The sequence below is a fragment of the Hylobates moloch genome, unplaced genomic scaffold (genome assembly GCF_009828535.3).
Source record: "Hylobates moloch isolate HMO894 unplaced genomic scaffold, HMol_V3 SCAFFOLD_1, whole genome shotgun sequence".
Lineage (NCBI taxonomy): Eukaryota > Metazoa > Chordata > Mammalia > Primates > Hylobatidae > Hylobates > Hylobates moloch.
In genome coordinates, this window is record NW_026652276.1 from 72782919 (window position 1) to 72806058 (window position 23140).

Here is a 23140-nt window from a genome sequence, read left to right on the forward strand (position 1 = left end):
AGCTCCCATTTATAAGTGAAAATATACAGTATTTGGTTTTCTGTTCCTGCATTAGTTTGCTAAGAATAATAGCCTCCAGCTCCATCCATGTTCCCACAAAAGACATGATCTCACTCCTTTTTAAGGTTGTATAGTATTCCATGATGTATGTGTACCACATTCTCTTTTTGCAATCTGTCACTGACAGACATTTAGGTTGATCCCATGTCTTTACTATTGTGAACAGTGCTGCAATGAACATTTGCATCCATGTGTCTTTATGGTAAAATGATTTATATTCCTTTGGGTATTTGTATACCCAGTAATGGGACTGCTGGGTCAAATGATAGTTGTTTTTAGCTCTTAGAGGAGTCACCATACTACTTTCCATAATGGTTGAACCTAATTTACACTCCCACTAACAGTGTATAAATGTTCTCCTTTCTCCACAACCTCACCAGCATCTGTTATTTTTTCATTTTTTAGTAATAGCTATTTTAACTGGTGTGAGATGTTATCTCATTGTGGTTTTGATTTGCATTTCTCTAATGATCAGTGATACTGACCTTTTTTTCATATGCTTTTTGGCCACATATATGTCTCCTTTTGTAAAAGGACTAGTATATCTTGGCCAGGTGTGGTAGCTCACACCTGTATTCCCAGCACTCTGGGAGGCCAAGGCAGGGGGATCATCTGAGGTCAGGCGTTTGAGACCAGCCTGACCAACATGGAGAAACCCCGTTTCTACTAAAAATTCAAAATTAGCCAGGCGTGGTGGCGGGCTCCTGTAGTCCCAGCTACTTGGGAGGCTGAGGCAGGAGAATGGCGTGAACCCGGGAGGCAGAGCTTGCAGTGAGCCAAGATCATGCCACTGCACTCCAGCCTGGGCGACAGAGCGAGACTCTGTCTCAAGAAAAAATAAATAAATAAATAAGAAAAAAGACTAGTATATAATGTTAGGTAATGCTTTATTTATTACCTTCAATAAAAATGAAAATTCCTCTCACTTAATTTCTGGACAATAGAATTAATTCCATATTGAGTCTTTCAAATGTGAAGCATTGGTAAGTTGTGTTATTTACTATTGTGATAGTTAATGAAGCTTTTTTTTTTCTTTTTTTTTTTTTTTGAGAGAGGGTCTCACTCTGTCACCCAGGCTGGAGTGTGGTGGCATGATCATAGCTCACTGCAGCCCCAAACTTCTGGGCTCAAGTGACCCTCCCACCTCAACCTCTCGAGTAGCTAGGACTACAGGCATGTGCCACCATGCCCAGGTAATTTTTTGGATTTTTTTGTAGAGACAGAGTTGCACAGGCTGGTCTTAAATTCCTGGCCTCAAGTAATCCTCTAGCCTGGGCCTCCCAAAGTGCTGGGATTATAGGTGTGACCACCACACCTGGCCTAATGAAGCTTTAATATCAGTATTGATATTTTATAACTTTGTAAATATTATTTTCTTACACTGCTCTATTTCTTAGATGTTAAATAATAATTGCTATAGCTAAAACACCTTATGAAATACTTGATATTATGAAATACTTTGGTTGTCTTATATAGATTGACATTTAATAATAATTGGGCTAGGCACAGTGGCTCATGCCTGTAATTCCAGCACTTTGGGAGGCCAAGGCAGGCAGATCACTTGAGGTCAGGAGTTCGAGACCAGCCTGGCCAACATGGTGACATACCGTCTCTACTAAAAATACAAAAATTAGCTGGAGGTGGTGGGGTACCTGTAATCCCAGCTACTTGGGAGGCTGAGGCACAAGAATCGCTTAAACCCAGGAGGCGGAGGCTGCAGTGAGCTGATATTGCGCCACTGCATTCCAGACTGGGCAACAGAGCAGGACTTTGTCTCAAAATAATAATTGGCAAATAAATTATATGAAAACAACTTTTTATATTAGCCTCAAGCAAGATGAACTCTTTATCACCTTGAGTCTTTCTCTCTCTCTCCTAGGAGCAAAAACCTTTTTTTTTTTTTTTTGCTAGAGGACCACCCCCCTAGAACCCTTCTTCTAATATCTTAGAGGTTAGAACTGCTTCACACACATTCCTCCACCAAACACTGGCAAGGAGGATGGACTATCTATGATTGGCTTAGAGCAATTAAGATTCAAGTTACATGGCCTCCTAATATGCAAAAAGACCTGGGGCTCTTGATAATCTACATGTTTGACACAATTAGTCACTTGTCTTGCATTATATTTTGCTTCCAGCCTTTGGCAGAATGGTCTAATAGTCAATGACCCTGTCACTAACTTCTTTTTTTTCCTAAACCTACTTTCTATCTTCCACCCCTCAGGAGTTCCTGACACCCATCACTGTTTTCTGTTTTTTTCTTTTTCTTTCTGTCAGAATCTCCTCTCAAATCAAATGGAATTGCGAAAGTCAGGATAAGACAATATATCACTATGTGTGGTATGCAGAGTAATGGTCCCCTAAAGATGTCTACATCTTGATCTTTGGAATCTATGTATCAGGTTACATGGAAAGGAGAATTAAGGCTCCTAACACTGATAAGGTGAAACCTGTACCATGCTTCTATCCTGCAGAATTATAAGATAAATTTGTATTACTTTAAGCTACTAAGTTTGTGGTAATTTCTTACAGAAGTGATAGAAAACACAATATGCTTTCCAAAAATATTTACATTTTAACAAGGGACAAAGCCCTTCCTTGACTTAGCACATTTTTGGTTGCAAGAGATAGAAACTTGATTCAAAACAGAAAAGGATCTATTGGGTCACATCACCATCCAACTGTGGAAAAGACAGGAATAGAACTGTGTCAGGAAGGCCTAGAACCAAGAAGTTAACATCATCCCCCATCCCCAGTCACTGGGCATCTGTATGTTCTCTTCATGCACACCAGCTGAGTCCCAACAGCAGGGAACTTGGCCAACCACAGCTCTAGATCTGCCCCCATGACTCAAATGCCTCCCATTAGGCCCCACCTCCAATCCTGGGGATCAAATTTCAACATGAGGTTTGGAGGGGAAGAATTTCCAAACCATAGCATTCCACCCCTGGCCCCCAAAACTGATGTCCTTCCCACATGTAAAGTACAATCATCCATCTCAATCGTCCCAAATGTCTTAAGTTGTTCCAGCACCAACTCAAAAGTCCAAAGTCCAAAATCTCATCTGAGATTCAAGACCAGTTCCTTTCAGCTATGAGCATGTAAAATAAAAAACAAGTTATTTAATTCCAAGACACAATGGTTATACAGGCATTCCCATGTCAAACATTCCCATGTCAAATGGGAGAAATCAGTGAAAAGAAATGGGTAATAGGCCCCATGTGTGTCCAAAACCCAGCAGGGCAGGCATTAAATCTTAAAGCTCCAAAATAATCTCCTATGACTCCATGTCCCGCAACCTGGGCACACTGGTGGGTCCTGAGGCCTCGAGCAGACCCATCCCTGTGGCTTTTCTGGGTGCAGCCCATGTGGCTGCCCTCATAAGGTGGAGTCAAATGCCAGAGGCTTTTCCAGGCTGAAGGTGCTGGTGGCTCTATCATTCTGGGGGCTGGAGGGCAGTGGCCCTCCTGCAAATCCACTAGGCATTACTCTAGCAGAGGCTTTCTGTGAGGGGTCTGACTCGGCAGCAGGCTTTTGCTTGGGCACCCAGGCTTTCCAATAAATCCTCTGAAATCTAAGTGGAAGCCACATCTCCGTAGCTCTTGCATTCTGTGGGCCTGCAGAATTAATACCACGTGGATACCACCAAGGCTTCTACCTTGTGCCCTCTGGACCAGCAGCACCAATCTTATCTGGGGCTCCTGGGGTCATTTGAGCTACAGCTGCTGGGGTCATTTGAGCTACAGCTGCTACAGCCTGGGAGCAGCATCCTGAAGCAGTGAGGAGCAGTGGTGCCCTGGTCCTGTCCCCCAAAACCAATCTGTCCTCCTAATACCCCTAGGCCTGTGATGGGAGGGGTGGCTGCCCAGTGGAAATTTCTATTTGTGAAATGCCTTTGTGGCCTTTTCCCCACTGTCTTGACTATTAGTACCTAGATCCCTTTTTGTCACCCTAAACTGTTTAGCAACCTGTGGCTCCAGCTTGACCATGCCCTTGGATTCCTCTCCTGAATATGCTCTTTCCTTCTCTATTACATGACCAGGCTGAGAATTTTCCAATATTTTACACTCTGCTTTTAATGATAAATTCTGCCTTTAAGTCATCCCTTTGCTGCTGCAATTCAACATATGCTGTTAAAAGTAATCATGACACTTCTCGATTGCTTTGCTGCTTAGAAATTTCTTCTGTCAATTACGCTAGATCATTACTCTTATGTTTGGTCTTCCACAAAGCCCTAGGGCATGGACACAATGCAGCCAAGTTCATTGCTGTGCTGTAACATGGGTGATCTCTGCTTCAACTCCCAGTAAGTTCCTCATTTCCACCTGAGACCTTGTCAACATGGCCTTTACTGTCTATATTTCTTTTTTAAATTTTTTAAATTTTTTAAAAGTCCCCATTTGACATACTGTCTACATTTCTGTCAGCATTTTGGTCATAACCAATTAATCAATCTGTAAGAAGTTCCAACCTCTTAGAATTTCCAATCTCTAAATTCCTCATCTTTTTGTCTTCTTGTAACCAGGGGCCTCGGTGTTAAAAATCACCCACTTTCTTTTTCTTCCTTCCCTCTCTAGACACTCCCTTTCAGCAATGCATGTTTATCTAATTAGGCTCTTGCTTGAGAAATCCCAGAGGCTAACCTTGAAACAAACCAGGGAAAGAGCCCTCGTTGAGGACTCCTCCCATTTGGAGGGAGTAACCAACAATTAGTCCACCATCATCAGGCCGAAGTCAAGATAATGCCAACCAGACCTCTGGACAGGCATTACCCAAGATAACCACTGGAACAAGACACACAGACCCAGTACTCTGCACCTCCACATGTCTCCAAGTTTCCCTTTAAAAACCCTATGGTAAATTTTAATAAGAACACATGGACACATGGCAGGGGACAACACACTAGGGCCTGTGGGGATGGGGGTTGGAGGGAGGAAGAGCATCAGGAAGAACAGCTAATGGGCGCTGAGCTTAATACCTAGGTGATGGAATGATCTGTGCAGCAAACTACCATGGCACATGTTTACCTGTGTAACAAATCTGCACATCCTGCACATGTACCTGGGAACTTAAAAGTTGAAGAAAAAAATAAAGATGGTACTTTTGAATGCTTGTTCACTATGTTCTCAAGTTTGCTGGCTCTCCAATTAAACCTGCTTTTCCTCCCACCAATCCTAGCCTCTAATGTCTGGTGTTTGAGTGGCAGCAGCTGAACCTAAGTCTGGTTACATTCTGAGCCCTCCAAACTCTTCCAACCTCAGCTCATTACCCAGTTCCAAAGCTGCTTCCTCATGTTTAGGTATTGTTAAAGCAATACCCCACTCCTCAGTACCAATTTTCTATCTTATTCCATTTTGTATTGTTATAAAAGAATACCAGAGACTGGTAATTTATTAAGAAAAAAGGGTTTATTTAGGCCGGGTGGGGTGGCTCATGCCAGCACATTGGGAGGCCAAGGCTGATGGATCACGAGGTAAAGAGATTGAGACTATCCTGGCCAACATGGTGAAACCCCGTTTCTACTAAAAATACAAAAATTAGCTGGGCGTGGTGGTGCACGCCTGTAATCCCAGCTACTCCGGAGGCTGAGGCAGGAGAATCACTTGAATTGGGGAGGCGGAGGTTGCAGTGAGCCGAGATTGCACCACTGCACTCCAGCCTGGTGACAGAACAAGACTCCATCTCAAAAAAAAAAAAAAAAAAAAAGAAAAAAAAGAAAAAGAAAAAAAGGTTTATATAGCTCATGATTCTGATGTCTGCAAAGTCCAAAATTGGGCATCTGCATCTGATGAGGGCCTCACACCTGCTTCCACTCACGGTGGAAAGCAAAGGGGAGCTTGTGTGTGCAGAGATCATGTGGCAAGAAAAGGAAGAGAATGGAAGGGAGGTGCCAGGCTCTTTTTAACAACCAGCTCTCATTGGAACAGAGAACTCACCCACAAGGGAGGGGGTTAGAACTCACCCACAAGGGAGGGGGTTAATCTATCCATGAGGGATCTGCCCCCATGACTCAAACACCTCTCATTAGGTCTCACCTCCAACACTGGGGAGCAAATTTCAACATGAGACTTGGAGAGGTCAAACATCCAAATCATAGCATAGTCCAAGTGTAAGTGTCCCATAGAAAAAGAGTTAGGGCATCAGCACAGTCACAGCCTTTGGAAGAACTGCTCTAAGGCAGACAGAAGCCCCAAGCTGTGTCTGCTGTGACCTGAGAAATGTAAGCCGTATTTATAGTTTCAGACATTTTCAGACTAATAAAACAAGTGTTTTTTGTTGCTTTGCATATGTGAAGGGAGGGAGGATGGAGGGCTGACTGTGTGCTACTGGCTGATCCAGCACCTAAATTGATCATATAAATGGCGATCTCCTCTGCAGTCTCTATTAGTCAGCTTAGGCTGCCATAATGGGTGACAAACAAGCAATTTTTTTCTCACAGTTCTGCAGGCTGGAAGTTTGAGATCAGAGTGCCAATATGGTTGGGTTCTGGTGAGGGCTTGCTTCTGGCTTTCAGACAGCAAGGTGTCTTTTCTTATAATGACACTTATCATGTTAAATCAGGGCCCCATCCTCAGTACCTCGTTTAACCTTAATTACTTCCATAAAGGCTGTATCTCCAAATATAGTCACATTGAGGGTTGGGGCTTACAGATATTTATTTATATAAATGTGAAAACATAGGGCAATATGCCTTTGAGCAAGTACCCTAGATGCTAATCCTCTTTCAGTTCCAGCTAAAACACTGAAAATAAAACCTAAGAGAAATAACAACTTCTAAAATTTGGATAAACTCATCTTAATTAATCCATGCTTAAAATAATCTCCATGATTTTCACTATTTTGTAAAATAATGTTTGACCTCCCAAAGCAATGGCTTGCATTTGATTTTAGTGAAAGACAAAAATACATACATATATATATGTGTGTATGTGTGTGTATATATATATAAATATATATATATATAATTTTTTTTTTTTTTTGGGTAGAGACAAGGTCTCACTCTGTTGCTCAGGATGGAGTACAGTGTGATCATGGCTCACTGTAACCTGAAACTCCTGGGCTCAAGGGATCCTCCCCACTCAGTCTCCCAAGTAGCTGGAACTACAGGCATGCACCATGCTGGGCTGATTTTTTTATTTTTTGTAGAGATAAGGTCTCCCTATGTTTCCCAGACTGGTCTCGAACTCCCGGCCTCAAGCAATTCTCCCACCCCAGCCTCCCAAAATACTGGGATTACAGGTGTGGGATTACAGGATGGATTATTAAAATGCTTAACCTTAGTAAAATATTTTTCATCATACTGCAGTGACTTCAAATTTGAAAAAGTTGACAGAAAGCTGTACACCTTTTTAATCCTTTCTGCTGTGCACAAATCCATAGCAAAAATGTTTCCTTTTTTTTTTTTTTTAAACAGAAAACAGGAGCTTTTGACACAAAGTACAGCATTTTAAAAATTCAAAAAGAGGCCAGGCACAGTGGCTCATGCCTGTAATCCTAGCACTTTGGGACGCCAAGATGGGCAGATCATCTGAGGTCAACAGTTCAAGATCCACCTGGCCAACATGGTGAAATCCTGTCTCTACTAAAAATACAAAAAAAAAAAAAAATTCAAAAAACAAACAGAAAATAGGAGCTGAAAATTAAATACTTCAGATCACAAACTATTTTCAAGATCCTTCAAGCACCTCCAGCATGCTTTTCTGTAAAAATAATCCATATCATCGTCCTTTTATGCTGGACATACATATGAATCACTAGATCTTGAGAAGGCCAAGAATAAGATGCGGTCCATAATCTCTAACTTAGCCAAGAGATACACAACTCACATATAAATGACCAATTCTTAAATGTGACAATGGGAGTCTTACTGTGGCTGAAACAGGAAAGATTTTCCATAGAAGGCCGGACTTGACTCAGGAGTTGATAGGACCTACATAAACTGGCAAAGGAGGGGAAGGTGACTGCAATTGTTCTCACCTATGCCATAAAGTGGATCTCTAAAGCACTACTGGGCAGCATATTAGTTCTAGCATTAATTGCTAAATGTTCTTCAGAGCAATAAAATAGTCTAAAATTCAATTACAGATTGAAGTAGTCTATAATTCAGTTGTTTTCATTAATTCAGACTATCCTTCAACCCAATCAGCCCAAATTCAAGCAGTCTTACTACGTAGTGATTTATTTTTATTGAAAATACAAAGTAATGTTAAAGAAAAGATTTAAATAGTCATTCCATATCCCGCTACACTAACACAATGAATTTGTTTTGCATATTACCTTCCACATGCATAAAGATTTTACAAAGTCACAATCATAGTATGCATACTATTTTGTATTGTGCTCATTTTACTTACCATATCAAACATGTCCACGTTTCTACAGTCTTCCAAATAATTATTTTAATGGCAGTATAATACTTTACTATTTTTATTATCCCACTTTCTTTGACATGGAGATTTTTTTCCCCAATTTTTGTTATTATAAAGGATGCAGACATAAACGTCTTCATGCATTTATCTTTTTTCTGAATTATTTTTAAGGTTAAAAGTATAGAAGTAGAATTTATGGGGCAAAGGATATGGTCATTTTTACAGCCCTTGCTATGTAGTACCATATTGTGTTTCCAAAGGGTTGTATCTATTTAAAATGCCATCTGAAATAAATGCATTAAGATTTTCCTTCTAAATTTTTTTTTAATCAGAAATGCTAGGTAGTTTTAAACTTCAGTAAAGTTAAAAATAATTATTGTCTCTTTTTAAAAAATGAAGAGTGTGGAATAGATGGTCTCACAGATAACTAATGGTGTAAAGGAGTTAAGCAACACATCCCAACTATTCCCAAGTTATGGCACACATGGAAAGTGATGCTGTAGGCACACTGAGGAAAATGGACAAAGCTAGTTCTGGCCCAGAGGCTCCAGCCACCCATGCCACCTTTGGATGTAGCAAGGGGTGAGGGGATCCATATCTAGGCCTATCTGTGATTTGCAGTGCCAGTGTGCATGGCTCAGGAAGCTCTAATCAAGGAGAGGTTAAACGACTTAAGTCACAAAAGCTAGTTAGTGGCAGCTTTGGGAAATAAATGCAAATACCTTCTTGTCAATGTATTTTCTATTAATCACAACTGCTCTACATGCTTTCTGGCTCTAAAATTCAATCATATATGCAGACATGTATCTATATTTAAGAATAAAGAGGATTTCCTAACATGCTTGAACTAAAGACACCTAAACTAGCAATTTACATCAAAGCTGAAAATTAAAAACAGTCCTTAGCATAAACAAATATTTCACTATCTTCTCATTGATTTTTCGGACTTGCCATTCTTTTAAATTTAGTTTGTAAACTCTTTGAACAGTAACAATCTGTTGCACAGTATTTTGTATATCTCTGGTAGTCAGTAAATAGAGAATAATAACAATAAATTACACTATAAAAGAAAAAAACTAGACAAAGTAAATCCACATTCTAAATAATTCTGAAGGTGAAAAAAGTGTTAAGTGTTGATTTTGTAGAGGTAGAGAAGATTCCCTCTCTAAATTTCAAATTCCTGCTAGCTAAATGGAAATTTTTTTTTTTTTTTTTTTTTTGAGACAGGGTCTTGCCAGGTTGGTTTCCAACTCCTAGGCTCAAGTGATCCTCCTGCCTCAGCCTCCCAAAGTGCTGGGATTACAGGCATGAGCCACCATGCCCAGCCAGACATCTTAATATGTACTATCTACTATAAGGCTCTTGAGAAACATTTCATTCCACAGAATGGTTCTGATTTATCCCCAGTGTTGATGCTACCAAGAGGAGAAGATTCACTACAAAGGTAGTTCACATTTTATCAAGTGTCAAATATTCCATATTACCTTTGAAAACCAGAGATTATAGGTATTAATCCCACTGATTCAACTGTGTGTATATATATATATATAAAAGATCTTTCTTGACCGTGAATCACCATATTTGGGAGTAGAGTGGGGTTAGGAATTACAATTTACTGATCCCCTATCATGTGCCAGACACAATTATCAGGTAAGGAACTTCAAACCCTGCATTCTTTTTTTTTTTTAAACTATACTCCAAAAAAGTGATTGCTTGGTCATTTCTGCAGATTCAATCAGACATTATACACACAAACACACCCATGAGACCGCATGGCACTGGGAAGATTACCCACTATTTCCCACTTATTAAGATCTGGATCATATTTCTCAATGCTCTGAAGATACGTTCCCTTTGAGTAGGAGTATCCTCCAGTGACATAAATACATCCGTTCATGATGACGGCACCGCACTCCATCCTCCTTTCCATCATGGGAGCTATCTCTCTCCATTCATTTTGTTCAGGGTCATAGCATTCTGTGATTGTAGTTTGTCCACCGACTAGATAGAGCTTATTTTCAAATGGAACTGAGCACAATCCATATTCTTTTAAAAAGAAAAAAAGAAAAGAGCAATTTTTTAAAGGATAACAAACAAAAGAGATTCCACAGTGTGGTAATGTAATAATCCCTTACAATTTAGCACCCAAAAAAATAGGGGAGTGGTGGCATTTTGATTCAGGCACACAACACTGCAACGCTGAGGCTGAAAATCATTCCCTGTCACCTAATTCAGATTGCCTGTTCCTGCCATGCTGCCATTATCCTTCAGCTTGTCCTTAAGCTGGCTCTGCAGGAGGCCAGGGAGGAAACTCACCCGACAGATCACCTTCCTGGTAATTTCCCAACACAGACAACTTTTACTTGACACCTATCTGTAAAAGATGGTAGCAGTAGAATCCTTACAGAAAGACACACTCAATAAGCGGTGGTGTCCCTTCAGGTCTTGGCAGCTGTCTCTTTAACCAATGGCAGGAAATCTGGCATGTCTGCTGCCACAGGTGCCACACAGGGTGGCCTTGTGTGCTTCTCACACTGCCAGTCCAGTTATGAACTCAAGAAGCTAAAGAAACGCACCCAGACTTGTGGGGCATGACAGTCTATCATCCTGAGAAGCTGTGAAGGGCGCCCCCAGGCGGAGGGCTGCTGTGTGGGATCCGGGTCCTGGGGCTGGATGTATGTATATGGGGGGTCCTCCTCCTAGGCTATTTTAGTGTTTTCCATTTTATCTCCCCCTCTACACCCAAACCTGCTGGATCTTCAAAGCACCAGGATATCTCACAACTCTACTTCTCCCTTCTTCCCAGGGCTGTGACAAGAGTGAGGCTAGCGAGGTGCTTAGGGTGCAAAATGCAGGGAGGCAGAACTCTTGTGAGTCATTTGCACCGCATGGCCTTACATTTTGTGCCTGAAGCATCTCATTTGCCTCATCCTGGTCTCTGCCCTGTTTTCTTCCACACTCCCGCTTTTATCATCACTCCTAGCCTGTCAGTTCACTCTCTGGGAATATCAGTCATAAAATTACACTTAAAAACCTCTAGCTGGAGCCCCAAAGGAAAAGGAGGATTTGTCAACGCATTCAAATTAAAGCAAGGAAAGATTTAGCGCACTATCGCTGAACTGTTCCTTCTGCCTTGAAGTCTCTCCTCTCCCCAGGTCTCTGCACAGCTGCGTCCTTCCTGTCATTCTGGTCTTGTCTTACTCTCACCTCTTCAAAGGGCATTCCCTGACCACCCAGCCCGAAGTGGCCAGGCAGGCGTCTCTACCACATCATCCTATTTTAATTCTCTCCATAGCACTTCTCATTATCTGGAATGTTTCTTTTCTTTTCTTTTTTAGAGACAGGGTCTTGCTCTGTCACCCAGGTTGGAGTGCAATGGCACAATCATAGCTCAATATAGCCTCAAACTCCTGTGCTCAAGTAATCCTCCCATCTCAGCCTCTCAAGAAGCTGGGACTATAGGTACACATTACCACAACTGGCTAATTTTTGTATTTTTGTAGAGATAGGGTCTCCCTTTGTTGCCCAGGCTGGTCTACAACTCCTGGCCTCAAGAGATCCTCCTCTGCCTCAGCCTCTCAAAATGCAGGGCTTATAGGTGTGAGCCAGGTGTGTTTCTTATCGTCTCTCTCTCCCTCATGGCAGCACAGGAACTGTGTCCTGCTCACTAACCTATTCCTAATTGGAGAATGGCAACTGTCTGGCACCTTGTGAGAATTCAATAAATGTTTGTTGAATAATGAATGAATTGTACTTTGTACGCTTGTGTCCCAATGTGTCCTCACATTATAACGTAGAAGGAAAGCTTATAAGCAAGCCCCTCTTTAGAAAGAATAATACAATCAGAAATGTGATTTCCAGATGAGTGTGGTGGTGCACACCTGTAATCCTAGCTACTGGGGAGGCTGAGGCTGGAGAACTGCTTGAGCCCAGGAGTTCAAGGCTAGTCTGCGCAACGCAGTGAGACCCTGTCTCTTAAAAAAAAAAAAAGGGATTTCCTCTTTAGGAGTGGAAGACAACTTCTTATCAGTAAAGTTCTCTCTCAGTTTTTTTTTGTTGTTGTTGTTTTTGTTTTTGAGACAGTCTCACTCTGTCTCCCAGGCTGGAGTGCAGTGGCACAATCTCGGCTCACTGCAACCTCTGCTTCCCGGGTTCAAGTGATTCTTATGCTTCAGCCACCCAAGTAGCCAGGATTACAGGTGTGCACTGTAGCTGAGATTACAGGTGCGCACCACCATGCCTGGCTAATTTTTGTATTTTTAGTAGAGGTGGGGTTTTGCCATGTTGCCCAGGTGCTAGTCTTGAACTCCTGGACTCAAGCAATGCACTGAGATTACAGGCGTGAGCCACCGTGCCTGGGCCTCCCTAGGTTTTGACAGCTAAGGAAAGTCTTAGAAGATTGCATGTTTGCTTCACTTTCACATATTTTTCTCAAGTTACTAACATCCAAGAAAATAATTATCCTACTTGTTAAAAACTCATTTTTTACTTTCCAGTTATTTATATGTTGAATTTTTATAGGATTTACTTGTTTCAAGTACTTGTGAAACACTGCTTATATCAATTATATGAATTATTCAACTAATGGTTATTGTGAAAATGATAGTTCAAATATTTTATCAGTTGGTAAAAGTGATTCAACATCACTCACTAGGCTTTTCTTACGTTACTTGGAGTTTATCAAAACACCCCAATTTTTGATTCATATGTTATGAAAGCCATCTGTCTTCCTATAGCAGTAAAAATATTTAAGTAAAGTGATTCCTAATCATTTTTTCTCTTTTACTCAAATACAACACATGTTCTATTACTGTGGATAGGAACTTTTTCTTCCTGAGCTGTAACTGCTTTTTTTCTTGTTGGTTAACCCCTCTAAGCCACTGAGGCTCTGGGACTGTGCCTGGCTCACTGTGCTCCTAGCACTGAGTATATAGCAGCATGCAGGATGCACACAGCAGATATGTTAGACATGAATAAGTGAACAAATGAATAATCAAGAATGGGAGTGACACCATCTGTCACGGCTCAAAAGTTTACACACAAGTATAAAACATCAACACACAGCAGTCTGTATTCAGTGTTAGATGAGTGATATGAACAAACAACTAGAGGGATTCAGAGAAAACCGCAATATCCATTTGAATTGATTTCCATTTTTTTTCCTAAGATCTTTTCTCATTGAAGAGCCTGTAAAGTTTATGTAGTCTAACTTCCTGATTTTACTGGAAAGTAAGGCCCAAGAGCTTAATCTACTTGTCGATGGCAAGGCAGGTAAATAAATGGCAGGGCCAGGAAAGTTCTCTCCCCACTTGACACAGTTCTCCACAGGTCCTTCATCACGTACTGCTTCCTCTTGGCTCTTCACACACTCTTGTTCCTCAGCTTATCCCTCAACTCTGCCCGTTTCCTAGGATTCTGCCCGTAGCTGTATTGCTGGTCACACCCTACCAAGGCATCTTATTCATCCCCATACCCAGAGCCACCATCCAAGCAAACAATCCCCAGATCTCTACATTCAGCTACCTCCCTCCTCCTCAGGTGCAAACCCACATTTCCCTTTGCCCGCTGGACAGCTCTTTTGGGTTATCCAATGATTCCTTTGCTCTAAACTATAAAATTGAGCTCATCATCTCCCCTCTTCTCCCTTCCTGTCAGCTTCTCCTTCAGTATACCTCATTCTCTCAGACAACCAGCCAGAGACCCTGAGACGACTGTCAACTCCTTTCTGTCCTTCATCTCCTGTATGCTGTCAGCCAAGGAAGCAATCAGCCATTGAATCTATGATATTCCTCATATCGGCCCCTCTTTTCTACTGCTACCACTTCTTCAGGCTTTCAGCATTTCTCCCTTGGTTAAACACAATAGTGTTAGTAGATCCCCTTGCTGTCTTTCTCCCAATCTACCTAAAAGGAGTTCTTTTCCTTTTTTTTTATCTTTTTTTTTTTGAGACAGAGTCTCACTCTGTCACCCAGGCTGGAGTGCAGTGGCACGATCTTCGGCTCACTGCAAGCTCTGCCTCCCGGGTTCACGCCATTCTCCTGGCTCAGCCTCCAGAGTAGCTGGGACTACAGGCGCCCGCCACCATGCCTGGCTAATTTTTTTGTATTTTTAGTAGAGATGGGGTTTCACCATGTTCGCCAGGATGGCCTTGATCTCCTGACCTCATGATCCACCCACCTCGGCCTCCCAAAGTGCAGGGATTACAGGCATGAGCCACGGCACCCAGCCAGGAGTTCTCTTCTTAAAACCAGAGCTGGGCCAGGTGCAGTGGCTCAGGCCTGTAATCCCAGTGCTTTGGGAGGCTGAGGCGGGTGGATGACTTAACGCCAGGAGTTCAAGACCAGCCTGGCCAACATGGTGAAACCCCGTCTCTACTAAAAAAAAAAATACAAAAACTAGCCAGGCATGGTGGCGCATGCCTGTAATCCCAGCTACCTGGGAGGCTGAGATGCAAGAATCGCTGAACCCAAGATTGTGCCACTGCACTCTAGCCTAGGCAACAGAGTGAGACTGTCTTTAAAAAAAAAAAAAAAAAAAAAAAACCTAGAGCTGATCACACATCATTCTCTTGCTCGAAAACCTGTATGATTCTGCATTTAAAAAATTACCCAGACTGAGCTGGGTGTGATGGCTCACGCCTGTAATCCCAGCACTTTGGGAGGCTGAGGAAGGCGAATCACAAGGTCAGGAGTTTGAGACCAGCCTGGCTAACATGGTGAAACCCCATCTCTACTAAAAATATGAAAAATTAGCCGGGCAAAGTAGCGGCGCCTGTAATCTCAGCTACTTGGGAGGCTGAGGCAGGAGAATAGCTTCAACCTGGGATGCGGATGTTGCAGTTAGCCAAGATCACACCACTGCACTCCAGCCTGGGCAAAACAGCGAGACTCCATCTCAAAAAAAAAAAAAAAAAATTACTCAGACTGCCATTCAAAGCTCTCCATGACATGCTCTCCAACTGAGCTCTCCCATCCGATCTCCCATTATACCCTCTTCCATTCCATTCATTCATGTCTACTCCCAGGTAATGGAATACACCTGAAACTTTCCTTTCCACCTTCCTCCATTGGGCTGACTTCTTGCCAGAAAAACCCTTCGTCAAAAACTAGCTTCCTTATTTGGGGCCATTCTTTAAGGCCCAGATCATAACCACCTACCGTTGGAAGCATTCTAAGATGGTCAGATTTCCCTTAATTAGACTTACACTCTTTTTATTCTCAATTTCAATAGCACTTGTTTTTACAAAACTTAGCAGAGACTGTCCTGTATTTCAACTATGTATGTATATTTGCTCCTGGATTCTGAGCTCCTACGGCAGTAAAGACTAGCACTTAATCATCTTACATAATTATCAGAATCCTACCTTTTTCCATTGTAGGGTCTCAATAAATGTCACCTTGAATTCAATGTAACTATAGTCCCATGTTTCCCAATTATACAAACTACCCCATTAAAGGGGTTAAGATAAAATATAATACTTATATTATCTTTAAAAAATAACAGTAGTCATTTCTTCTCAGTGTAAGCAATGTATCTCTATGAAGTCAACTCAAGGATGACATTTTAATTCCTCAGGAGGTACTGCTAAAATCCGTAAGAAATAAACCTTGCTATAATTCAGTAGATGCAGATGCACAGCCTTCAAGAGCTTAAGGATTTAACAGACTAGCTGAGCAAAGCCAGCCAGGAGCAAGAAAAACAACAGCACAGGCCCCCTAGGTCAGTGACGTGAGGAGAATTGGAAGGACTGTGGTGAACGGAGCACACAAGCCTCATTTAGGGGAACAGCTGCCCCCCGGCTCCCGTGACTGCTGCCTAGAAGGAATACATCCAAGGCTGCCAGGTCTTCCCATTTCTTCTAAAGGACAGAAATCATGATTTTTACTTGAAATCTCTTAAAGTTTAAATATTGGTAACAAGGCAGTTCAAAAATATTTTAAGGACTGTGAAAGCTAAACAGAACACATCATGCAAGGTACTGATTTAAAGTCTGTTTTTTATGTTTCATCAGGAAAAAGTTCAATGGAAATCAAAACTTTACACGTGGATGCATATTATGTTACCATTGATTTCTACTATAATTTAACATTTATTTTGGATTTTCAATTTGCCATGACTTATTAATACTTGGATTACATCCAAAGTGACACTGTCTCTCAGACTCTTTTTCATGTAGTTAATAAGTTATATGAAATATGTTATGGAAAACTTATTTTTGAGGGAATCTCTTAATGACATATACATTAAATTTATAATATAAATAACTGCCCTCTAATTTGTGAATTCTGACTTTTCATGTATTGCATTTTCTTTGTAAAGATAAGCTTATCCACAAAATAGGCAGAGTAACATCTAACTTCTAAGGTTAACATGAGGTTCAGGTGAGATAACAGTGAAGTTCAAGCCAGACTGTCTAGGTTTGAACCTCAGTTCTAATAAGCACTAGCTGGCTAACCTTGGGCAATTTATTTAACCTCTTTGTACCTCAGTGTCCTATAAAATGTGATAAAAACAGTACCTAGCTCATGGAATTACTTTGAGGTTTAAACAGATTATACACGTAAAATTACTGGAATAGTTTATGCCTGCCACACACTGACTGAATAAATGCTAGCTATTACTCACTATGAGTTGTTATAATTCCTTTCCATTATAACTTCACTGATCACAGCATAAAGTGGTGGAGAGTCTGGGATGGTCCATTTGGGCTACTAGGAGGCAGAATTTTACCCATTCCATGATGTCTTTACACCCAGGGAAGCCTGTGGCTAAAGTTTCTTCTCATGCAAAGCCTGCACATATGGAGATGCAGCACCAGATTTAGGTGTGCTTCAGCTGAACCATCCATCATATGGGATAGATGATGTATGGGCTGGAAGCAGCTGCCTTGGCTGAAAGCAGGAGAGTCTGCTCCCTTAAGGAGAGGCAGATTGTTTAGTGGCTACAGCACAAGTTATGGAATCAGACTGCCAGATTTTGAATCCTGGTCCACCACTTTCAAACTGTGAAACTATGACCTTCGAAAAGTTACTCATTGTTTCTAAGCCTCCATTTCCAGATATGTAAAATGGTGACAAACAATACCTGCTCACAGACTCGTAGTGAGAATCTGAGGTAATACACATATGAAGCGCTTAGCCAGTGCCTGATCTATGGTAAGTATTACTAGTCCTCTCAGATGGTTCCAGCTTGTGAATTTCAACTACGCCCTCCACTGGACCCACATGGAAGCTTGATGCTCTATGGAAAATGATTCAAGGTAACATGGTGGTACGATGAGATGAATCTTTCCTAATGAAAACAACTTAAACCTATGGCATAACTGAAACAGACTAAAACCTGTGCTTCCCTCTGAGCTCTTCACAAAGACGCAAGTCAAAGAACAAAAAGACATCCAAGAAGACAGGCCATTCCTTATGGGCAGACAGCATGTTCCCTGTATGAGCGTTAAGGTAAGGCCAACATATGGCTCTGCACATTGTAGGAGTGAATGCTTAATAGTAAGTGAAACCTAGAAAGAACATGCTTCTAAAACAGGAAACAATCTCTAGCTGAACTTCAGTCACTGGGTACCCTTTCTATTTGATAGAACGGTGCTTTTCGACTACTTATGAACATTGTATTTTATATAATTAATGTCAAAAATGAAAGATGGCACATAAAGGAAAACACAAAAAAGAAATAAGTGAAAAAAAATTTAAAGACGCTAACATTTTTGACTACATAGACTTATAATGTGCATTGTATAAAGACATCAGGGAAAATATTTGTAGATGTGACCCAATCAGAATCTCATTGTGATTATTGTTGGATGGATATATATGAATATTTTGAGAATTTTAATTCTACCCATGTGTAGTCTACAATAAAATCAGCATTTTCTATTTCCAGCCCATTTTTAGCCATCCTTTAAGCTACTAAACTACATCATAACATATACTATTTGAGACAGTATTTTTGTTACCTGGATGTGGACTGGAGGTGATGAGGCTCCATTCGTTGATATCAGAATTGTAGCTCTGAACTTTGTCATAGGTGCAGCTTCCTCTGTAGCCACAGTGGCCACCAATGACGTAGATAACATCATGTAAGACACAGGCAGTAGCATTCCCCACACCTATGTATTAATTAAAATCACATCTTTAGATTGAGCTTTTGTTCTTTTTTGCAGTGAACACTGGGCTAAATTTATTGTTGTTTTTGTTATTACTGATGGTAAAATGCAAGGTACTGTGCTAAGTGCTATAAGGGACAAAAGAATAAAAAAGGAAGGCTCTTTGTGCTCTTAAGAGATGGTGGGATGTGCACACAAATACAGCCATGCACCATGCACAATGATCTCCATAAAATTATAATGGAATGGAAAATTTCCTATCACCTAGTGATATTGTTGTAGCTGTTATAAAGACATAGCATAAAGCATTCTCATGTGTTTCTGGTGATGCTGGTGTAAATAAATCTACGCCTCTGGCAGGTCCTTCAAGAGGTATTCCAGAAAAAGGCATTATTATCATAGGAGAGGACAGCTCCATGCCTGTTATTGCCCTTGAAAGCCTGCAAGTGGGACAAGATGTGGAGGTGGAAGACAGTGATACTGATGATTCTGACATTGATGATCCTGACCCTGTATAGGCCTCGGCTAATGTGTGTGTCTGTGTCTTACTTTTTAACAAAAAAGTTTAACAAGTAAAAAAAATCAATAAATAAGTTATATATATATATAAAATATAAAAAAGCTTATAGAGGCCAGGCGAGGTGGCTCACGTCTGTAATCCCAGCACTTTAGGAGGCCGAGGTGGGCAGATCACGAGGTCAGGAGATCGAGACCATCCTGGCTAACACGGTGAAACCCCGTCTCCACTAAAAATACAAAAAATTAGCCAGGCATGGTGGCGGGCGCCTGTAGTCCTAGCTATTCGGGAGCCTGAGGCAGGAGAGTGGTGTGAACCCAGGAGGCAGAGCTTGCAGTGAGCTGAGATAGCACCACTGCACTCCAGCCTTGGCGACAGAGTGAGACTCCGTCTCAAAAAAAAAAAAAGCTTATAGAATAAAGATAAAAAGAAAACATTTTTATAAGCTATATAAAGTCTACAGCAATGCCTGTAATTCCAGCAGTTTAGGAGGCTGAGGCAGGGGATCACTTGAGCCCAGGAGGAGGCTGAGACTAGCCTGGACTACAAAGTGAGACCACATCTCTATAAAAAATAAAAAAGTAGCCACGTGTGATGGCATGTGCCTGTAGTCCCAGCTACTCGGGAAGCTGAGGTGGGAGGACTGCTTGATCTCAGGAGGTCAAGGCTGCAGTGAGCTATGTTTACATCGCTGCAGTCCAGCCTAAGTATCAGAGCAAGACCCTGTTTCAAAAACAGTAAAAAGTAAAGTCTACAGTAGTGTACAGTAATGTCCCAGGCCTTCACAATCCCTCCCCACTCACTCACTGACTTAACCAGAACAACTTCCAGTCCTGCAAGCTCCATTCATGGTAAATGCCCTAAATAGGTCTGCCATTTTTATCTTTTATGCTGTATTTTTACGGTACCTTTTCTATGTTTAGATACACAAAGACTTATCATTGTGTTATATTGCTTAGAATATTCAGTATAGTAACATGCTATACAGGCCTGAAGCCTAGGAGTAACAGGCTATATCATACAGCCTAGGTGTGTATTAGGCTGTACGATTAGTATGGTATAGCCTGTTGTGTAAGTATAATGTTCACATGACAAAATTGCCTAATCACACATTTCTCAGAATATATCCCCATTGTTAAGTGGCACATGGCTGTAATTAAAACACTAGGTATAAAATGGAAGAAACACCATGAAAAAAGGGACAGATGAATTGCTGGGCATGGTCAGGGCAAGAAAACACTGCATTTGACAAGGGAAATCACAGCAGGTGGTGGTGGAATTTGACCTGGGTGATGGTAGGAAGTTGGCAGGTATAGGTGAGAGGAGGCCACTCTAGACAGAGAGAAAAGCCAGTGCAAAGGCTTACTGGACAATGTCAAGTAGCACTGTTTGACCAGGGCAGGTGGCACATTGGGGGTTGTTGCATGGGACTTTAAGGCTGGCATGGTAAGTTGAAGCCAGGTAGCAAAGGATACTGATGCCCAACAAAGAATCTGGATTTAATTCAGCCAGATTTAAAAGGTTTTTAAACAGAGAAATACAGCAACTAACAAAGGAAGAACAGGTACCAGAAAGATCTAGTTACTGGCCAGGGTGGGTGGTCTCGAGGGCCTGATTTTGAAGGGACTTTGGGTATGGAGGGAACAGCATAGAGAAAGAGACAGGTAAAACACACAGGTCTTGATGACTGACTGACGCAGAGGCAAACCAAACTGATTTTGAGGTCCTGAGCTGGAAAAACTGGAATCACTGATGCCAAAACAAGGAGGGGTGGGGGAAGGCGAGGAGGGGAAGGAGGAGGAGGAAGAAGAAGAAGGCAGAAGGAGGGAGAGGGGATGGGGGAGGGGAAGGGATGGGGAGGAGGGGGAGGAGGGGAAGGGGAGGAGGGGGAGGAGGGGGAGGAGGAGGAACAGGAGGGGGAGGAAGGGGAGGAAATAGGTTTGGAGGGAAGATGAAAAAAGGAAGAAAGATGATGAGGATCATTTTAGTTGAAAATGTTGGTTTTGTCTTTCCACTAACTTTTACCTAGCACCATTTTGCAGGATACAGTTTAATCTTCTTGTTCCTTTCTATTCCAAAATAAAAGTGGGTTTATAAGTAGAGCAGTTATGATGGAAAAAAATAAAGATTTAGGAGTTCCTAAACAGCCAAGTATTTATTTCTTCTCTGTACATTAGTGAACTTAATTTGGGTCCAGGACCAAAAAAAAGGAAATAAATTTTAAATTTGACTGTACCCAAATTAAGTTCATTACCACAGAAAGCTGCTATTTCACTTCAAGGCTACAAAATAAAACGAATTGAAAAAAATGTTATCCTTTCTACCAAAAAATGGGAATCTAAAAGTTCAGTATGGCTGGGTGTGGTGGTTCACACCTATAATCCCCGCACTTTGGGAGGCCAAGGTGGGAGAATCACTTGAGGCCAGGGGTTCAAGACCAGCCTGGGCAACATAGTAAGACCCCCATTTCTAGTTTTAAAAATTAAAAATAAAATTTAAAAAATTGTTTTAAAAAAGTTCTGCATGAGTCCACCCACCAAAACAAGTAGTAGTCAAAACTGCACATAACTGGCAAAGTGTTACCTCTCCCTGGGATGACTAGATATAAACAAGAATCAAAGCTTTGAGTTCAAAGTATAAAACTGGAATTTCAGACCCAGTTAGCAGGTGAGGGAGGACTTTGAGGTATGAGGATCTCCTACTCCATTCAAGGTTAAGGCAAGCATGCATATGGCTTTTGTTTCACAGTAGATATACCATCGCAGCATATTTTTTTCCAGCAAGCACTGTTCTAAATATAAATTTTAAAAATTTCAGTAAAGTAGTAAGCTTTCATTCTCAAAGAAATATACTCTAAACCCACCCTTGTAATCCGAGCACTTTGGGAGGCCAAGGTTGGGGGATCACTTGAGGTCAGGAGTTCAAGACCAGCCTGGCCAACATGGTGAATTGAAACCCCGTCTCCACTAAAAATACAAAAATTAGCTAGGTGTGGTGGCACATGCCTGTCAGGAGGCTGAGGCAGGAGAATTGCTTGAACCGGAGAGGCAGAGGTTGCAGTGAGCGAAGATCACGCCACTGCATTCCAGCCTGGGAGACAGAGTGAGACTCCATCTCAAAAAAAAAAAAAGAAAAAGAAATATACTCTGAACCACAAAACCACTGAAACTGTTACATCATCCTTAAAAAACAGAATCAGAAATGTATGCTAGTTTACAATAGCTGCTTAAATATATGGACTTTTCTTGTTTCTTTTGCAGAAGAGGGGTCAGGACATTCAGAGCCCTCCTGGAATCAGCAAGTAGTGGTGAGACTCAGGCAAAGACAAAAACCAGGGGAGCAACAGCACCGGGCTTTCTGCTACCTTCTCCCACCCTGGTGTGAGAGTGGTCACGACTTCACGTGAAATCAATTTCTGCTCTCTAAGAGCTGACATGTCCTTCGATACCGACATTCAGGACAATCAAGCCTAACATTTATAGCATGCTTACTCTGTCAGACACTGTTCTAGGCACTTCACAAGCATAGATTAATCCTCTCAGTGATCCGAGACTAGGTAATATCGTCATCCTCATTATACAGATGACAAAACGGGGGCACAGGGTGATTGAACAATTTGCCAGAGCTCATCAGTAAGTAAGAGGAAAGCAGGGATCTGCATGCAGGCAGTTTAGCTTCAGAGGCAGCGTGCCTGATCCCAAGACTGTTCTGCCTCTCAGCTTCCTGCCTGTCATCCAAGGATCATACCAGGTCAGATTTCCAGACCAGGTCAAATTCCCACACTCTTACTAGCATTAAAAAAGAAACAGAAAAGCCTGGGAAGAAACATTTGGGACAAAATGATACAAATTTGGTAACAACCTACCAGTTGTTTTTGTACAACTCCTCAGCACCAATGAATAAATACAATGAAATAAGATTCCCCTTTAACTTTATTTCCAGTGGGAGAGAAGGAGAGCAAGGCTAGCAAATCGCCAAACACAGCAGAAAATAGTGTTTATCAGATAGATACCGAGACCCAGGGGTGTGCCAGGTTCTGTGGGTCACATGAGGGAGAGTATGGTGTCTGCCCCTCTCAGA

The 23140-nt window shown here is 41.6% G+C and overlaps 1 protein-coding gene across 14 annotated transcripts in view; it reads right to left on the reverse strand.

The window, feature by feature from the left end:
• The window catches only part of KLHL23 (kelch like family member 23), a 60701-nt gene that overhangs the window by 34762 nt on the left and 2799 nt on the right, over nucleotides 1-23140 (reverse strand). For 13 of the 14 annotated variants that reach the window (XR_004370353.2, XR_004370352.2, XR_004370351.2 and 10 more), the window contains exon 3: nucleotides 18394-18546. Coding sequence is in view for 8 of the 14 variants with exons in the window: in XM_058441315.1 (XP_058297298.1) it covers nucleotides 18394-18546 (153 nt within the window). In the remaining 6 variants the exon portion in view is untranslated. Of the gene's footprint in view, nucleotides 1-8683; nucleotides 10476-18393; nucleotides 18547-23140 lie in introns of those variants that run through there. The other variant, XM_032755445.2, reaches the window with a different exon arrangement.